Here is a 19,820-nt window from a genome sequence, read left to right as displayed (position 1 = left end):
TATATATAGTACTAGAAAATTAAATACAATATTATAAAATAACATCATATTTTTAATGGGAAATATAACCGAACATAAAGTGAGTTTGTGACCTATATTCAGAGATTTACTTCTGGAAAATATGTTCAAAAAAATATGATCTACATATCTTACTGTTCAAGCCCGGTGTGGTCTCAACTAAACAAATTAGACGGACCTAAGATGTATTAATACGACAACAATGTAGCTTTCATTTTATTAGTGTTTTAAATTTTTACAGAATTTTTCTTCCAAAAAAATTCTTATAAAAGAAAATATTTATTAGTAATAGGACAGATATTTGAAAATAAATAAAAAATTAATACGTAATTAACTGTGATTTTTTTTTAAAAAAAAGTACATTATAATTTTTTTATATAATATATGTTTTTTATTTTTATAAAAAAATGTCGTCGTGATTTTTAATATATTATTTATACGTCGTTTGGGTCATGATATTTTCTTCGCAAAACCAGAAAGGGAGTTTTTTAGGTGAAATAATCAGAGAGATGAGTGACGAGAAAACTTACGACATTTATTCATATTTTGAAAATTGCAGCAGTAAATGAACAAAAAATGATGCAAACAAAATTTACGAAGTTAATACGGAGAGATTGAAAAAATAGGAAGAAAAAATTTCTGAAAAAAGAGGTTGGTCTATGTTCGAAGACTATTTTCCCTTTTAACCCTGTCCAAAAATTTTGATTCAAGAAGCAACCGGGCATACTCCCTTTTTGCTTCCTGTATCTCTGCACTAAGACGTGTTACCTGCATTCGCATGCACAAAAGATATTAATTTTCACCAGGAACGAAATAAAACACAATATGATATTATAATTATGAAAAAGAAAAATAAGGACCAACGATGTTTTAGAAGTTAAGAGCAAAGCAGACGATCCTACCATTTGCTCAATCATTTGATAGTCATTAGGGGCAGTCTTTTTGCATGTTGGAGTCTCCGCTCCATGGTTTCGCTATTTTCATATACCACACGTTTCGTGTGAATTGTGTAATTTTGGACTTTATGTCCCATATTACTGCCTTATTTATGCTTAAATATACTAATGCTGTTTTTTAACTTAATTACACACACACTACGGTAGATGTATAGCCAAAGCACGTCTAAAGTTTTTCACTTAAAAACACCCTCCCCAACCCCCCATCCCACAAACACATGCTCGTGTGTGTCTCCGTGTGCATACGAACGCGTATTGATTTCTTGATTCTCATTTGTCACGACCCTACCTTCTTCATACCTAACTCCCTATAAATACTAGTTAGGCAATTTAAGAAATGGATGTGCAATTGGGATTCCTAGAATTAAATATAGGGCTCAAATGAAATTGAACATGCACCCAATACCCACAAAAAAAAAAAAAAAGGGCCGGCAATGAAGGGTTAAAGCATAGCGCACACAGTGATTCGGCATACCTTGAAATTGAGTTCGTCCTCGGTCTTCTTATATTCTTCACATCTGTTATTTTAAAAGAAAGGCAAGAATTAGGATTAAGAGTGTAAACCATAGGTCGATGTATTGTTCCCAGTAGATTTTGGTTGCTTCACTTTGCCTCTAGGTCTTAAAGACAAGTGAGGTCATTCCTAAGTATTTCATTCAAACATTTAGACTTACTGAGCATGAAGCTTTTGATTTTCTTGAATTGCGCTAACAGCCTCCTGGGGTTCCAAAATGTTTGTAGGAGCAACATAATACTACAAAAAAAGGAGCTAAAAGTTGGCCAGAGATTTCCTCATGGAAAAATATGAAGAGTGACAGATGAATAAGGTAAAACAGGCCAACATACTTGAAGCTTTCATCAACCCAACACACCAGGGCATATCTCATTAAGCTAATGTTTGATTCAAGACAATAGTTATGAGATAGATCAATTTGATGGCACGATGAACAGACAAATCCATAGTTACAGAAGCTTCAAAGTTGAGTCACATGAGAGAATCATGCCCAACAAACTAAAGGTAATATATTTTATTGAAAAAAACAGAGGACTTGGCTTGTGTAAGCGGAATTTCATTTTCGAAAAGGATGGTAGAGCAGTCACAAGGGGTTGTGATTATCATTGACTGAACTCAACCCGATATGGTCTGCGGCATAGCTCTCTAACTACACAACCAGGTTAGACATGATGTTAAAGTTTCAATTAAGCAAATAATTAACCAATAAGGTTAGTGATGGCAATAAGTTACAATCGATAAATTTTTACATAAAATTTAAAGATTGATTTCCACCACAATCAGCCTTTCACCAGAGTATGCTGCAGTTACGTGTTCGACGGATTTTAAATTATGTTAAATAAACATGGAAACCAACAAATAACTCAAACTTCATGAAACCTCAAGTTTTTGAATCTACTATGCCTTGTACCAGAAAAAATAAAAAGCCTTTACGAGCAGAAACAGTTGATAACAGCACCAGGTGAAATTTTAAAAGAGCAGCGACATAAATCTGCAACGGGTAAGAATTAAGGACAATCCGCTGAAATCAATGATGATGCGGTGGAAGATTCAGAAATAAGGAATTAATTAGAAGGATTTTATTTAGTTATCTTTTTTAATATTGTATGCATTCTAGTCATGGATATGAGAATTACAGAAGATTTCTTTCTAGGGAAATTATCTGTCTTCCTCGCATATAAATGGCTGATGTTGGCAAGGAATAAGAATATCCAGAATTCTAAAATCAAATGGTGAATGTGAGATCACGAGGTTCTCTCAAATCGAGCCTTAAAACTCTATCCAAAATACATTTATCATCCCATAACATGATCCAAATCTGAGACCCTAACAAGTTGGTTTAAGAACCAGTCGTCATGGGGGGATTCCAAGCATTATAGCAAGCTTTTGAAAATTTGTATCAAGAGGACATGGCAGCCAATGAAAGAAGGCAACAAAGCTCTTCTTGATCAATTGGAGGAGATGTCCAAGTCTGTCAACAATGCAATCGGCTGAAGATCGGGGCAAAGACAGCAGCAATCAACGGGGCCCCACTGACCAGCATTCTGAAGGACATCGAGACAGCGAGGATGACTTATCAAAAGTACCTCAAAATTTGAATCTAGATTTTCCCCAGTACAATAGCCAATCAGTCCTGATGATATATCTTAGTCAACATGAAAAGTTATTTCGACACCAACACAGGCCGGATAAAGACAAGGATTGGCCTCTTTCCACTTTGAGTGTGACGGCAAACACTAGTTCCTCAAATGGGAACGAGATCGACCAAAGTTAAAGTGGGAAGAACTTGAGAATTTGCGCTTAATCCTTGAGATACTTCTACAAAAATTGTTCTTGAAGTGGTGGCGAATTTTTCAGAATAGCAAGAGAGTGGCAACAATTTGGAAGATCGTGGAATATCCCATTTTCGTGCTTGAGGACAAGCATGTTTTCCAAGGGGAGACAAATGTAACGGGCAAGAATTAAGAACAAACTAGTGAAATCAAGGATGAAGTGTTGAAGATTCAGAAATAAGGAATTAATTAGAAAGATTTTATTTAGTTTATTTTTTTAATATATCATGCATTCTAACCATGGACAGGGGACTTACGGCAGATTTCTCGCTAGAGAAATTAATTGTCTTCCTTGTATTTAAATGGCTATTGTTACAAAGAATAAGAATATCCAGAATTCTAAAATCAAATAGTGAATGTGAGATTGCGAGGTTTTCTGAAAACAAGCCTCGAAACCCTATCCAAAATACATTGATCATCCCATAACATGATTCAAACCTGAGACCATAACATAATCCAATGTAAAAGCGCATTAGAGACGTCAAAAGTTCAAGGAAAGAGTGATCAAACCTCGTGCAAAAAATTGTGTGATAAACCATATAAAGTTTAATGCATGATTGCCATGTGATTGATGAGAATATTCAGTCAAAATCAAGGCACGTTTGTCATAAAATTTCAAAGCAGATACAAGAGTGTGGATCAAATTCATATTCCCAGTATGAACAAAGAAAATTATGATGGGAAGACTTTTCACATTGTCAACCTACGGTATACGTTTTCACTGCATGTTCCCTTTTGAACTGCACGTGCCAAGTAAACTGGGATTACAACTTTGACATTGGTTATGACTTTCAGAGGATGTGTGTACGAACACGTGTGATGGTGGGTGTAACTTGTAAGTAGAACCATGTTTCAGAATTATACTAAAATGAGAGTATTTTATTGAATTTCTGAAATAATTAGGAATGGCACAATAAAAATCCAGGTTTTTCTATAGTGGCCACAAATGACAAAAATATTCAACACGAGCGCATACCTGTACACCTTGACCATGAACAGCAGAAGCTGTTCTGGGCCCTCTCACAGCCATCTTTTTTTCCCTTTCAGATTCAACCATGTGATCATTCTCTTTCCTTTTCAGAGCCAGTCCTGTGCGATCAAATGCAAGACATCTTCAAGTTAGGTACAAGAATGACAATCTTCGGAGTTTTTTTGCCTCTCCCTTCAAGATTGAGCATTCTAAATCTTTTTTGAGTTTAGATGAAAGATACCACGATTTGGTGCCATGCGATTCAAAGAGGCATTCACTTCATGTCCAGCAGCTACAGATAATTTTGCTCCAGCAGCCACCAAGGAATCTTTACCCAACAAAATAGGTTCATATGTGCCACGACCTTGTGTAGAATCAGAAGAAAACCGTGCAATTTCTGGACGGAGTTGTTTCTTAGGTTGGTAACCAATAAGTCCACAATGATGATCCCTGTCAAACTTCAAGAATGTTCATAAGCCCAAATGAATCTCATCTTTCTCCCATAAGCAACATTAAAGACCAAATCTTGAATTCTTCAAGATGCAGATACAACCACTGTAAATGACATCATATAGTACCGACAACAGAGACAAACAGGATAACACGTTCTTTTTTCTTACAGAACACATTATTTGTGAAAACGTAGCAGATGTTCATGTACTTCTCAACTCGTTTTGTTTTAGGTGATGAAGATAAGTTGAAAGCCAACACTATCAAATAAAACAACTCCTCCTCCAAGTATCCTCAAGCAAATCACTTACCAATATTCCTGAGTCATATCTTTCAAGCGGGTTTCAAGCTTTTGGAAAACTGGAGTTCTCTCAAATTCTTGTTTATTGTGAGTTGGCTCGATAAAATTCGCTTCCAAAACACCTGCCATACCCTATAGCAAATCAGGTGACAGAAACCTGGCACAATAAGGTCAAATATGGCAAGAAGTAACAGGATACAAAACACTTACCCACAACACCTCTGCCTCTGCTGCAAGAATAGCTTACTACATGCCAAAACGGCTGCAAAAGAAAACAATATGAGATGCGTATGTAAGGTGAATGCAGTTGTAAACTGTGAGCACCTCAGAGAATATCATTATATCTTCATTGTTTGGCACGTGTCTGGTTGATTTTTCTTACTAATAAATCTTTTTCATCTTTTGTGTGTTTGAGGGGAAGGAAAAGTCATGAAATGTCTTGGGAGACGCATACAAGAAAAATAAGATAAGATCAATGTCATCATAATTCATATTATATACTTGCCATATGGTCTTTATCTTCTAGATAGTGCACATGAACACAAGGCAAGAGTCCATTCTCAATCAAACAGAATTGGACAATAGAAGATTTCTCAAGTCATTCAAGAGGCAGATTCATAAACATTTTCAAAAAATAGTAACAAAAGCATCAACACAAATACATAACGTCAAGTATGTAAGCTAACATGCGTTCATTTCATGATTTCATCAGAAAACATCATCCCTGGAATTTAATATTCCTCTGCTTTCACCGTAGCCTACTTAGTGGAAGTTAAGATGAATAGTGCGCAGAATTATAAACACAAAATTAGCGACCCAAATACATGTGTCACATGACAAAATATTGACCGATCAATCATTCTCCACTACAATAAATACAGTTTATTCTCCAAAAAGTTTCTTTTCACAAGACAGACCAGGAGTATTCATGGTGTATTATACAACTGGCAAAGAACAAAATGTAAAAAAGTAATTAGTGGAAATATATTTACCAATATCAATCTATTCTTGTGGTAAACATTGAAGCCGTGAATGTTCACATTTGGAGTTTCCTTTAAAAACCCAACTGTCGTAACAACCTGACCCTGCAGTCATAAAACGAAGAATTGTAGTCTCATCAAGTTTAATAACATGAAAGTTCAACAACAACCAGGAAGGTTGTGGCCAGTTGTTTCGATGAACTGCATTAATGCATATGGGTATTAACACACATGATAATTTTGTCCGTGCTAATGAGTACAATGAAAGCTTTCCCAACCTCCACATTTTGTGGCTTATACAATATGAACTCAGGAAATTTGAGATCATTGGCAATGCTGTGATAAATGACAACTCGTCCACGCAATAATATGAAGAAGTTCTGCGGAATTCTCAAGTATAAGATTGATAAATATGCCTGCAGGGGTGAAAAAACAAAGCATTAAATAGGTTATGCCATGCTATCAACACATTACAAAGAGTAAAATAGCAAAGTATTAAATAGGTTAAGCTATGTTATCAAGACGTTAGAAAGAGTAAAATATTTCACAACACCCAAACATACTCGAAGTGAACAGCGAAGACGATTAGCAAGATGATGTTCACTTAATGTCATCCGATAATGCATTTTTGCGTTGGTTTCCTTCACAGATATGCAAATGTCCTGATAGCATCAAACACGGTAAAAATCAACACTAAACTTACAAAATATATTCATGGAGAGGGAAAAAAAAAACCCAATTGACTAGAGCACAAATATATTATAACTGATTTTCAGAGTAAATATGAACCTCTGGATCAGACTCAAAATTGAGCTCAATTTTTCCTTGATCGTCATTCCATAGATTGTAGATTATTATCCTGGTGCCATGAAGACCAACAACCTCACACTGTTCGACAGAGAAAAAATTGAAGATCCCAAATCATGGTTATGAGAGGAAAATATAACTTTAGAGAGAGAAAGAGAAAGAGACACTGGCCCCCCAAAAGCTAAGCTTACTTGCTTCAGAAGTTCAGCTTCCGTGGAAAATGGAGACCACTGCAACAAAATGGAAAGATTATTCTCATGATGTTGTTCGTTGTGTAATGAATTCCACGTGCCTTTTTGGGTGTCAAACTGATAATCAACCTACACAAATGTAGATAGATGGTGAGACCTTTCAGGCATATCCAGCATGAATTACTATCTTTAAAAGAAGAAGAAACAAAAAAGAAAAACATTCCTCAATGTGAACAGTAATGATAATATTGATTACTGAGAAACGAGAAAAATATAACCACAAGATTCAGCAATACTTCATCAACTTAATATAAAGGATACACCTACTATGATTTCACAACAAAACGATTGATTTTAGCATCTGAAGAAATTTTCAAAAATAAGCATGAAGCTGAGCTGAGTACGAACTTTTGGAATACTTTAGACGGTTGTGATCTTCTAAAAGTTTTTGTTTCAGGAGTTGCTATTGTGAAAATCTGTATGCCTAAACTTTCTCAAGAACTTTTTCCTTGATTTTTCCAGACACTGTATAACGGCCCCCGTTAAATCTATAACTAAACTAATTTCCAGTTCTTTTTTGTCTCCATTTTTCCAACAATTACAGGACAACACACTATGCAGCATAATCATTACCAATCATATCAACTTCTCAAAAATGCTAAAATGAAAAAAAGGGATGGTGGAGGGGACGAGGTAAAGGCCTGGACTTTCTTTTTTCGTCATTACAGATTAAAAGACTTGTCCCCCGACAAACGTTTCAACCGACAAACAGGTAGTCATGCACGTGAGATGTTTTCAGAAGAATGCAGAAGAAAATTTGCTCATAAAGGAAAATTCTAAAAATAAAAAACAGATATAGAGAGAAAAATATATTCAATTTTATATTCACCAGTTTTACTGCCAGTTGTAACTAAAAAGAACCAACACAGAGAACTAAAACAATCCGTCAACAAAATTAGACCAGGACAAAACCTTACCATGGGAACCACTATTCTGTCATGCCGTGTGTGCATTAAAAATGTATATGATAGAAGACCAACACTTTGTGTCGAATTCCTGGTCACAAATAAGGAAGATTATACACATAAATAAGGTCAAATTAGGATTCAGGAAAGAAATATAAATTTAGTATTAAAATTGATCAAACTAATCGTTGAAGTTAAGAATGAATCAAGATAGTGATACAAAATTTGGAATACTTAATTATTTGCATATAAGAATTGGAAAGAGGGGGGCGGGGGGATAACAAAGTACCATAATATAATCTTATTTTGACAAATCAAGGAAATTTTCTGTAGAAGATGTGCAACAAAACATTAGCATTTGTAACAACCCAAATTAGCAAAAAGGACAAGTGATTGTTGTCAGTAAAATGAGCGCATAAATATTGTAACCATGCTGAGAGACAAGATTACGAATTCAATGTTCTGCAGCAGTTATTTACACAAGTATTAGCAGATTTTTGTTTTTGTTTTTTTTAAGAGAGAGAACCATTTATAATGAGTCTGACGCCAGAAAATACGAGTATTGATAGGTGAAGAAAACTCGGTAAAGCAATACACAACAAAAATATTTTTACCTAGTGTAATTAATCATATTAACTGACCAAAGACTGACAATAGATGGAGGAGAGGTAGACAAGATATTTATGAAGGTTTATGAGCACTTTGAAAAAATTGCATTATGAAACTACATTATTAAATTAAGTACAGCTAATACGCCATTTTTAAAGAAGACTTGAGATCCTGTAACATAACATAAAACAAACTCATTCTCTACCTAGAGATTAGAAGTCATCAATACTTCTCAAATGCAAAAGTTATATGCTGTGTAATCTTGGAGTACCATGAACCTAATGTCTCCCACAAGCCAAGCCAATTTCATTAATCATTTCTTCTTCTTTTTTCCAGTGTAAAAGCCTAAAAGGGACTAATATTACTACATTAACCCCATAGTTATTAAGGTGCAAAGTGCACCATGACGCATAAGTGCGCTAGAGCCTAGATTCAAGGCGCAAGTCGAAGCATGTGACTTATCAAAGTGAAGCACTCCAAGAAATGGTATTTATAAAATTTAGATTTAGCAAGAAAATTCACGTAGTAAATAATATTTAATTTACAAGTAACTATAAAATAGTAAAATGAATATTCTTCGTGATAAAAGCAAAACTACAATTTTAAATTAGATTCCACCTAAAATATACAATCATTTCACTTAAGACTTGCTTAAATTGCACTTTTGGCCTTCAAAGCACACCAAAATGTGTACTTTATGCCTGTGGCACGTTGAAGAGTTGTCCTCGGTATGACTAGACACAGGCCGATCCTTCTCGTGTCTTGAGCCTAGAAGCACACCTTGTGCTTTTAATAACTACGATCAACCCCTTATTTATTTCTCGATTTTCAAGAACATCCCCAATACATCACAATAAATAACACAACTCACTCCATTCCAACAACCTCCTCACATCTGAAAACAAGACAATCAAATGGTAAATTGACATCAGGATCGAAGGTCCCCCCCCCAGTTGATGCCTCCAACAAGGACGGGTCCATAGTTCTGTAGCTCGTTCACCCGCACAAGCACAATTCATCAGTTTTTCAAAGAATTCATACCCTAAATCTAGGTACTTAATCCATTATTTTCACATATACGAGGCAATCCGAAGGATTTCAAGCATATACGAATACCTCAATTACATGACTACGTCTCAATAGAAAATTACACAGAATGCAAATTAACTGAGAGCTCACAAATAAATAGACATGCATCATAAATACCATATACGAATACCTCAAGTACATCTCAATAGAACATTACACAGAATGCAAACTAATTGAGAGCTAACAAATAAATAGATATGTATCATGAATACCACTAATCGAAAAACCAGAAAAAGAACAACCTGTACTTGCAGCGACTGAAGACAACAACATCAGCACCAAGTCTCATTGAACTGGTCTTAAACCCATTTCCATCTGAAAGGCTAGAAGTCAACTTCTCTCCAGGAGCCATATGGTTAATAAACGATATTTTTTACGCTTACACTGTCCAATAGTGGTTTTTGAGTTCTTATCTGAAAAGCCGAAACTAATGCATCGGCGCATTGTTTCTGGGCCCATTCCACCACCATTGTCTAACAGAAAAATCATCACGGTTTACAATTATGTGACTTTAAGTTATCGATCACAGAATGTTAATTAGAAGCATAACCAATTGACTAAGATTTATATCATGTTATTTGATGAAAGTGAAAAATAAGTACCTTGAATGAGTAAGGCTGGTGTCCCATCCCTTGGGTTTGAGGTTTTATCTATTACGACAAAGGTGGCCCCATTGTGTACCTACCAATCGATGAGACAAAACATGAATACCAAACCAGCTTTAGCATTAGCACTCATTCAAACAGGATGGCAGAACTTGCAGTAAACTTGCAACCTGAATCCCTCAAAGATATCCTATCCTATCCGGAAATCAAACTCAATACACAACCCCCGTCAATGCTAAGTCGATTTGATTTTTACAACTAAATGACTAAATACAGGACAGCAAATGTTAATCATTGTCACCTTCAGATATTTGTCATCCTCACTTTGCTAAATAAAGGGGATTCCACACCAAGGCAATTTTAATTCAAATAAAATCCATAGTCACCATGGCAGGGAACAATATAACCTCATCAGAACTAAACAGATTATTAAGATTAAACCAAAGTTTCAAATGTCAAGCCTTGAAGCTAGTAAGAGACTAAGAGTGCAATGAGATAAATATGACAACAAAGCTTCAAGGTTTATCTTTACATCACCCACTCCTACAAGGCAAACATGTAAAAAGAAGGAAGAGAAGTGATAAAACTTTAATGGAATATCACCTCATCCACAGCATTATCGACCAGTTCTGCTATAGCTGTGAAAATTGAAGTCGAAAAAGGAATAAGAAAAATATACTTGCAGCCATATCCAATAATATATCTTCAAGTCAACAGGGAAACAACATAAGTAGTGCATACCACCAAACACCCATTTATGTGAAGTGGCATTTGAGTGAAGAAACTTGGGGTGAATACGAAGATAACCTGTTCCAGCTGAAAACCAAAGAGCACAATGTCAGAATACCATTAGTTGAAAAAAAATTAATGGTGGCAAGGATAAGAAATTGCTGGAACCACATTCAAAATTTAAAAGCTGATAAAGCAAGGTAATGGTTTGTGTCTAAGTTCAAAATTAGAATGTCAAAGATCATTTATCACAAAAAGGAGAAACATCAGATCTCTGAGAGCATAACACCTCCACAGGTGGGCTTGGTGGACTTGGAATTATGTGTCTCGTCATAGTTTCCAGCATTCCAAAACTGCCTACTAATGGGTGCTGGAGTTATTGATGATGTGGAGCAAAGCGTTGAATCGTCAATTGAAGACTGCCCTTTATTCGAGATATGTGAGCCACCATGTTCAGCATTTAAAGCACCCAACCTGCTATTCTCTTGTGACTGCAAAGATATTTTAACCAAATTTTGCTCCAACTTAACAGTTTTCTGATCTACCTCTCCAACACCATGGAGGATACTTAAATTGACACCGGTAGAGCTCATTTCAGAGACTGGAAAGGAAATGAAACATGTCAGTGAGTTATCATACTAAAAAAATGATTGCAAGTTTACTTTAAAATATCCAACATTGCACGAGGAGAAACTGAATTTTCAGAGAATAAAAAAATGTGACATAGTAAACTTTTTGAACAACTATTGTATAGTAAACTTTGAATAATCTTTGCCCCGCATATGGAATGCACCGACAACTTTCCTGTCATCTTTGTCAGAGTGGGAAAAAAACTCACATCACTCGTTGGACAACCATATACTCCCTGGTTTGAACAAACCAACTTACAGTCATTTGAAATACATCTAATGCACAAGTACAACAAACATCAAGGGAGGTAAATAACACTCTTTATGGGTTTGTCATTCATCCAAACAGGACCATACATGATATTTTTAGGCCTCTGTCAAACTCCAAAATTTGGGCCCTTTGCAACAATAATATTCAATTTTTTTCACTAATTTCCTCAAACAATATAGAGTTTTTAAAACTAAACTTGTGGAATTTTGGCTAAAAATAGCTTTAACAGTTTCCTACGAAACACAGAACTTTGAAGAAATCATCTAATTTTAATTGGCCCTTTATTTATGGGCAAGATTTGTGAAGGTTTGTTTGACAAAATATTGAAAATTTTGCACTTGAGCACCAAAAAATATACAAAGACAGAAACCAAAAGCATAACACAAATCCAATTAAAATTCTACGCAATTTTGAGCATTTACAACAATAATTACAAGTTGAGTTTCATTTTCCCAACCCCGTATATTTAATCTAATCCAACAGCCCGTCATTCATACTAACAGATGTATTAAATTTTTCAACGATCAATATTCTTAATAATGAAAAAAATCAGACTTCTCGTTAAATTTTAACAGAAAAAAATAAAATTAAAAGAAAAGAAAAGAAAAGAAAAGATTTTGCATGTATACCTGAGAATCTAAGATTGAAAGTAATAGAAATATTGCAGGGAACTAAGCTATGGCAATTGGTTAATAATGAAAGAAATACTAGAGTCATTAAACAAGAAAAAATTGGAGGAGGAAAAAATCACTGCAAAAATTTTGCAATTGGTTCGGAACTAGAAGATGACATCCCGTTATCACAAACAAAGAAAAGAATAGTCGGATTTATTTAGAGATATTACTAACATAAAAACACAAGAAACATAACAAGAAGCAAAAATACTTTGAAATCTAGATTTTGGTGAAGAACTTGTTCACTTGATTGCAAGGGTAGGCAGCAGCCGTCGAGCCAAAAAAAGGTAACAACTAACATGTAATACTAACATTTTTTCAAAATTTTGGGCCTTCATTTAGAGGAGAAAGGATCTTCTACAGTGCACAATATGGTGTTGTGCACTGTATAGCCGTTAGATGATCCAACGATGGTGTTGTGCAAGGCACCAAATCCAAAACTTATTCAGAGTGAGCCTGAGGCAAGGTCTAAGTGCCTCTCAAGCCTCGCCTCAGGTCCGGCCCTGCATCTGAAACACCTAAGATCGAGGATGGACATTATTCTTAGGGGTTTTAAAATAAACCCAACCCGCTAACCTGACCCGAGTCGACACGAAAAATATTAGGTTAGCGTTGGGAATTTTAAGGTTAGGGTTAAATCGGGTAGGATCCGAAAAAATTGGGTTGGATTAGGTTCGGGTTGACCCAAATTAAGAATCAGATCGCACATCAACCCGAACCTACCCAAACCATTTATATCTTTTTCACAATGCAAACATCCTAGACATTTTATTTTAGGGTTAAGTTACTTTGTGATGCTTGAAGATATTTTTTATTTATACACATTCATCGTGTAATATTTATTTTTGTGAAATATTTGAATTTTCTAAACAATTATTTCTTTTGTGGAAAAATAATAATTTAGACAATTAAACTTTTAAATTTAATTTAAATATTTAAGCACATGAAACATAATTATCATACTTAGGTGAAGTTTGTTGTTATGTGTTTAGATTAAAAATATTACTAATATGTGGTTTGAATTTTTATTTAATTATTTGTTAAAGAATAAAATAATAATGTTGCATAGTAAAAAATCATATAGTTGATCGAGTTCATCGGATAGGTTCGGGTTTATAGTTTTTGGATTGAGAAATTTTTGTTAATACCCATGCTTCAAGCCGACCCGAACTCGCCCGATCCATCCGAATTTGACACCCTTAATTTTCTTGCACCAGGTCTTTGCTCAGCACTGTTGTAGATCAGTACAAAACATGTTCAAGCATCTTAGTCATCAGCTAAACATACTTTAGCACACCGTCAACTTGGGTTTATTTTTCCTTCACGCAAGACCACCTAACGATTGTTTGATTTTATTCGATAAAACCTAGGAGCGATGAGAAAGCCACAATCATTGTGCATGAGTTGGAGCATGAAAGTAATGAATGGCTTCTCTATTAAGGGCTGATGTACTATGTGGGCATCAGGAATTTTGGGCCAAATTTACTTAATATTTCAGCATCTACTTTGAAATGGTCCAAATATATCTTATGTTATCCTTGCTTAATATTGGAGAATTAAGCCAAAATTTGTTAATAGTTCAACCCATAACTTTTGAATAGTTCAAATATAAATTACATTCTCCTAATATTGAGGGAACTAATGAATTTTTTTTCATCACAAATATGCAATTTTTTGTTTGTATTTAATATTTTAGATAAATTATTTTGTTTGATAAAATTTGGGTGTGATGTTTCCAATGTTATTGTTAATTGTATGTTGAGATTATTAATTATTATATACTATATGTTTTTTTAATATTGAGTTGAATATTTGGTAAAAAGGTTGTCATTTGTGTCGTTGGAAAGGTTGGACTCGTGTCGTTGGAAAGGTCGGAATGAAGATGAATTAGTGAGTTACTGGGATGAAGACAAAATCGAAACAAATTTCTCTCACCAGATTAAAAGTTTTTGTTACATACCTGATCGATAGCTCATTTTGCTTAGAAGTCTTACCATTTATAGACAAGCCAAAAGAGAATAAAACAAAAGTTCCCCAAAATCGAGTCCAAATCTCTTGCCCAAAAGGTTGCAAATCCCAACAAGGACTTGAAGTCCTCTAATCTAAATAGCCAAGGATTGGGTAGGTTATAGACATCTTTGATTTTCGAAGTATTATCCATTAAATGCCTAAATTTACTAGTAACAAGCATAAAGGTGCAAAAGAGGGCTAGGTTGTCAAGTTTTAGGCACAAATGCATCATAGACAAACTACATGCCCACAAGTAACACGAGACCATGAAGTTTCAAAGACACACAGGCTCATTGAAGCCTAAAACTAAATATCATTATCTCTTCCACGTCATCAAAACTTCTAAGAAATAGAGCGTTTGATACTTCATTATGTAATTGTTCCTACATTATCTATCCATAATTTATAGCTATTGAAGGTATCAAGTGCCAACATGCTTCGAAACCAAAAATAATTATGAAGGTGCAAAGCGGAACAAACTTAAAGGGCGAAACTTTCAGTGATTGCATTAAAGTATTTACCAAGGAGAGTTGAATGTTGCATGAAGAAATGATTAATCATTTTCGTTCACAAATCATTTTGAAGAATTGAAAAGAAAAGTAAGCAAACCTACAACATGTAGTGCTTAATTGACATACTAACTAAAAATCGAGTCCATGCTTGCCTCGAGGTGTGGCCGAGAGTAGGCATCCTTTAGGATAAAAAAAATAAATTGTTTTTATGCTTTCAATATGTTTAGGATGAATATTTATAAAAATTGGAACACGAATCTAAAAATGATAACATAAAAATGACATTAGTGTTCCTCAAATTTCTCCGACATTAACTTTTCTTGCACCAATATCTTGTCTACAGCTTTCTTCATAAGGTATGTTTACCCCACCCCCTTCAAACCTCATCTCAACATACTTTGTGACCTTCTCAACCATCTTACACATACGCTTTTAGTTCCTCGATAACTCATTCATTTGCAGCTTCTACTCACTCGGTGTTAATTCCTATTTACTTTTCATGGATTCCATGTCGCTTACATTGTTGCCACCGCCTCCATTACCCTGCTCTGCTCGTAAAAAAGCTTCTTTGCGTACGGGATGAGATAGTCCATTTTTTATTTGCATCCCAGGTTGCCTCTTTATTGACCCCTTGGCTCTATTCTGGGTCTGCAAGGGCAAGCCTGGCACACCAATCTTTTGGGGTGAAGTGTGCTAGGGTTTTTTGGGATACAATGGTGTGGAATTTTTGTATCGTTCGAAAACATGCCGTCACTCTTCGGTTGACAGCACATGGAAAGCTATTTAGTAAAGACAAAATTCCCTTGAGGTTTTGGGAATAAGCATTGTGTTTTAAGTCGTGTTATTGACAAGACTATTGAGCATCGTTCTTGGCTCTGCATATGGTTCTCCATCTAAATATTTCAGAGTGTTCTTAAGTGGTTTAAGAAGCTATTATTGGCACTTCTAGACTCACTAGGCCAACCAAAACTATAGCCTTGTGCAGTGTTGAAGTGAAAAAAATTCCCCTAAAGGTGTTTTCCCAGTCCAAGCAGGCTTGATATGACTATCGTCACCCACCTTCACCCACCAAGGTCGAACACTAACTCGAGCTCAGTTTTTTTGGCCTGGTCAAATCTCGAAAAATAACTTATTTTGAGCTCAAGTTTGGTTTGACTTAGAATCTGGATTTAGCTAGTTTAGTTGTCAAGTTATTAGAACATAACGATATGTTAGTGGACGTGAAATTGCCGGAGTTATCGACTAGCCATTTGTACCAACAGTCCAATCGCTTAATTGTGTGAGAGAAGTATCGATTGTAGAGAATGCTATCATACAATTCATGAGTGGTGAATGGAAATGACAGCCTGGATACGTATATATTGTGTATATGCAAACAGTGATTTTCAAATATCATATAGTAGATTCCTGGGGGTAGAGAGATTCACCTTCCAGTCTCTATAATTCCTATGTAATATTTTCTTGTGTAGCAAAATTTTTCACTTTACTTATTTACTCGTCTAGTTGAGCATTTTCAAATGAGTTTCGTCATTCCGTTAAAAAGGTTTCCGCGACTGTTTGTTTCTCAACCCAAATCTATTGTATCACTCCAGCTTCAATTATCACAACGCATGTGCACCATTTTAAATCCTATTACACACTATCTAACTATAATTAAATACAAATGTCAAAGAGATATGAAAATAAAGAGGCTTATACCTTAACATCAGGCATTATATTTGGTCCTTGAACCCTTCCACCTTCGCTTCAAATGCAAACAGGTTATCCTACGAAAGAGTGGTGAGAGTATTTTTCCAATTGTCCATCTGAAATTAAATTGATGTGTTTTTCTTATTTTTATAGAAATGATTAATAACTCAAGCTTAGGCCTTTATATAAGCTTCAAAAACTAACCCTATATTTGGAATCAAGGATTGGGATTTGTGGGGATTTGAATCTATAAATCCTGGTTTTAATCGTTTGGTTAGTTGGATTTTAAAAATGGAATTGGATTTTAAGGGATTTAACAGGATTTGACTGAATTTCATTGTGTATAAACAAATCTTCTCAAAATTGGTCAGATTTGATGGGATTTGGATTTAAATAAACCTAAAAAAAAAATCCATAACAAAAAAATTTAATTAGTATCCTACTATCCTTCTACCATCTTTATATGTAATGGTTGGATTAAATAACAATTTATTTATTTTTTATTTTGCATATTTGATTCCTGAGATCTATTTTATAGTTGTCATGAATATTGAACAATTTTTTATTCGATTATAATTTATTTTTCTTTTTATAAAATGAGGATGTGGTTGAATATTTAATTTTGAAATAATTTATTTCGTAGAATTTAAATTTGAATATTTAGATGTTATGTTTTATTATTTTATTTTAATAATTCATTTTGTATTTGTTAAGATTAGTTAATTAATTATATAATAGTTTATGTAGTTTGTATAACACAAATACAATTGAAATGATATAGGGAAATATATGATAAATTTAATTTTAATTTTTCAGTTTTTTAATAATGTGAATAATATGTTTTAAATATTGATTTATGTAAAAGATAATTAAGATTATTTTAGTAAAATTTTAAATTTTCAAATTCAAATCTTGTTTTTTCCAAACAAGAATTGAATTCTAAATAAAATTTTTAAATTTCAAACCAAACACAAGATAAAATCCTAAATCCATGGATTTCCAAATCCAATTCTAATTACAAATCCAAATCTAAAATTTTAAGCATCCGAACACACCAAAATTTACAAGGAAACAAATCAAATGTATGAAAAAAATAAATTGAAATAATTAGCGAAATCTCAACAAAATCTAACCAAATATAGAACATATATTTACCAAAAAATGGTGCAAGTTTTTCACTAAATATGAGTGAGAGTCTACTTATATCCGGGCACGACGGTATTTCAAAGTTTGGATTAAAGGAGAATTGAGCTGGTTAGAGGCATATAGGTATAAGATTTCTATCAAGTTGTGATACAAATCTGAATCAGATAAATGATAGTTATCTCCAGAACAATAAAATGTGAATTATTAGCAAACCAGATCAATATTCAAAAATATTAATTATTAGCAAACCAAATCAATATTAAAAATAATTGTTCATGGGGAATTTACATACATTTTGTTTACAGAAAATACAGATGGGATAAACTACGGAATCAGTTATATGGGTACTCTTCTACCATATAAAACCATATTTTACAGTCTAAATCATGCCGAAATCGAACTTCATCAAGTGCTCTAGGTTAATCAAGGAGATCATACAATTGACTCATTCAATTTTTTTCCTCGGAAACGTTAAGCCATCAATTGAAAAGTGGGAAACTATCAATCCATTATATTATTTTCAGTGAAACAAAGACCCAGATAATAAAAAATACCTCGACGGAAGTGAATACTCCGTTGAATTGGACTTTACACTGGTAACTTCGTGTCACTTACCAGTTAAACCCCTCGCGCGCGTATATCAGATGGGTAACGGTTCGCTTAAGCCTCGGAGGAATCGAAACCCTTGGCCATATAAATAGAAAGAAGGGAAATATACAGATCACAAAATAAGAAAGAAAGAGGGAAATCCCATTATTATTATATCATTAAAAATGCCCTTTCATTTACCGCGATTCATGTTTTTTGTTTTGTTGGCTACTGAAATTGAAAAACATAATGGAACAAATTTTTTTATGACATATCTACCACAAATGTTTGCAAGTATTTTTTCTCAATGAAATTCTATACAAAATATTAAAAATATAAAATTAATATATGATGTTTAGGTATTAATTATTTTAGATCTAAAATAAAAGATAAAATTTTGATTATAAAATTAGAACCATATGATATCGTACTTGCTACATTGATTTATGTACTCAAATATCATATATTATCTATCATATCTTAAAAAGTTGATACTGATATATCATATATTAGTAACATATCTTTAATGTTTTGTATCGATTTTCATTCTAAAAGAGACATAAGTCGTTAATATCAATATTTGTTATACATGTTTTGGTACTAAAAATTCATGTATTAGTATCATATCTGAAATATTGTATACTCAAATATCATTTATCAGTCTGGTATTTTAAATTTTGTATCGACTTTCATCCAAGAAAATACGTGTCATTAATATCAATACTCATTATACACGTTCGAGTACTAAAAATCATACATTAATATAAGATATCAAACATTGTGTACTCAAAATATCATATATTAGTGTCAAATTTTAATGTTTTGTACCGAATTTCATTTGAAAAAACAATTGGGGCCCATATAAACTCAAGAGACTTATACTAAATAATTTGGTCTGTCAATGTGCCATCAACGTCAAATACACACGCACGCACACTCAAGAGACTTATACGAATACGATGATATATATATTGAAGGAGGTGAATTGATTGTGACTAAAACGATGATATGATTGAGAATATCGTAAGGGAAAAGGCACCAGAGGGATTCCGTTTATGGGAGAAGGCCCCAAAGATAACCTGACAATCGTTTTTCCTTCGAAATGATACGATGATATGTAAGGCCAAGGCTCAGTTGACGGATGAGAGTGTCGTCGATGTCCTCGTCGCCCGGTACCGTGGTAATACGTAGATGGATCCATCGACCTACAGCTCATACGAAAGTCACAATTGAAGATCTGAATTCAATAAAAAAAACGTATACGTATATGATTAAAAGAAATATG

The 19,820-nt window shown here is 34.0% G+C and overlaps 1 protein-coding gene across 9 annotated transcripts; it reads right to left on the bottom strand.

Annotated features, from left to right (window-relative positions):
- Positions 1 to 527: 527 nt before the first annotated feature.
- Positions 528 to 18,769, bottom strand: LOC142556172 (protein MICRORCHIDIA 6-like). 9 transcript variants are annotated; one of them, XM_075667478.1, is made up of 21 exons: positions 18,502 to 18,766; positions 16,811 to 16,917; positions 11,306 to 11,617; positions 11,029 to 11,103; positions 10,891 to 10,925; positions 10,285 to 10,363; positions 10,066 to 10,155; positions 9,925 to 9,997; positions 7,997 to 8,075; positions 7,020 to 7,148; positions 6,811 to 6,909; positions 6,585 to 6,683; positions 6,300 to 6,437; positions 6,034 to 6,126; positions 5,252 to 5,303; positions 5,052 to 5,163; positions 4,532 to 4,740; positions 4,297 to 4,409; positions 1,649 to 1,728; positions 1,450 to 1,492; positions 528 to 786 (listed from the first exon to the last, which is right to left on the bottom strand). In XM_075667478.1, the coding sequence occupies exons 3-21, from the start codon at positions 11,607 to 11,609 to the stop codon at positions 676 to 678; spliced, it is 2,013 nt and encodes a 670-aa protein (XP_075523593.1). In that variant the 5' UTR covers positions 11,610 to 11,617; positions 16,811 to 16,917; positions 18,502 to 18,766; the 3' UTR covers positions 528 to 675. The 9 variants fall into 9 exon arrangements, 8 of the variants coding, with proteins under 8 accessions (XP_075523593.1, XP_075523594.1, XP_075523595.1 ...); XM_075667479.1 differs by having other exon boundaries at positions 16,811 to 16,878; XM_075667480.1 differs by having other exon boundaries at positions 18,563 to 18,766.
- Between the last annotated feature and the right edge of the window lie 1,051 nt (positions 18,770 to 19,820).

The sequence above is a fragment of the Primulina tabacum genome, chromosome 9 (assembly GCF_025594145.1).
Source record: "Primulina tabacum isolate GXHZ01 chromosome 9, ASM2559414v2, whole genome shotgun sequence".
In the NCBI taxonomy this organism is placed as follows: Eukaryota; Viridiplantae; Streptophyta; class Magnoliopsida; order Lamiales; family Gesneriaceae; genus Primulina; species Primulina tabacum.
This window is presented reverse-complemented; position numbering and strand designations above follow the sequence as displayed.

What these genes read in the sequence shown, in the direction of transcription:
- LOC142556172 (XM_075667478.1), bottom strand. Translation starts at nt 11,609, where the DNA reads ATGAGCTCTACCGGTGTCAATTTAAGTATCCTCCATGGTGTTGGAGAG. An exon ending in ATTTTGAGTCTGATCCAGAG is followed by an intron (nt 6,684 to 6,810) that starts GTTCATATTTAC and finishes TGATGCTATCAG; the next exon opens with GACATTTGCATATCTGTGAA. An exon ending in TCGCATGGCACCAAATCGTG is followed by an intron (nt 4,410 to 4,531) that starts GTATCTTTCATC and finishes TTGATCGCACAG; the next exon opens with GACTGGCTCTGAAAAGGAAA.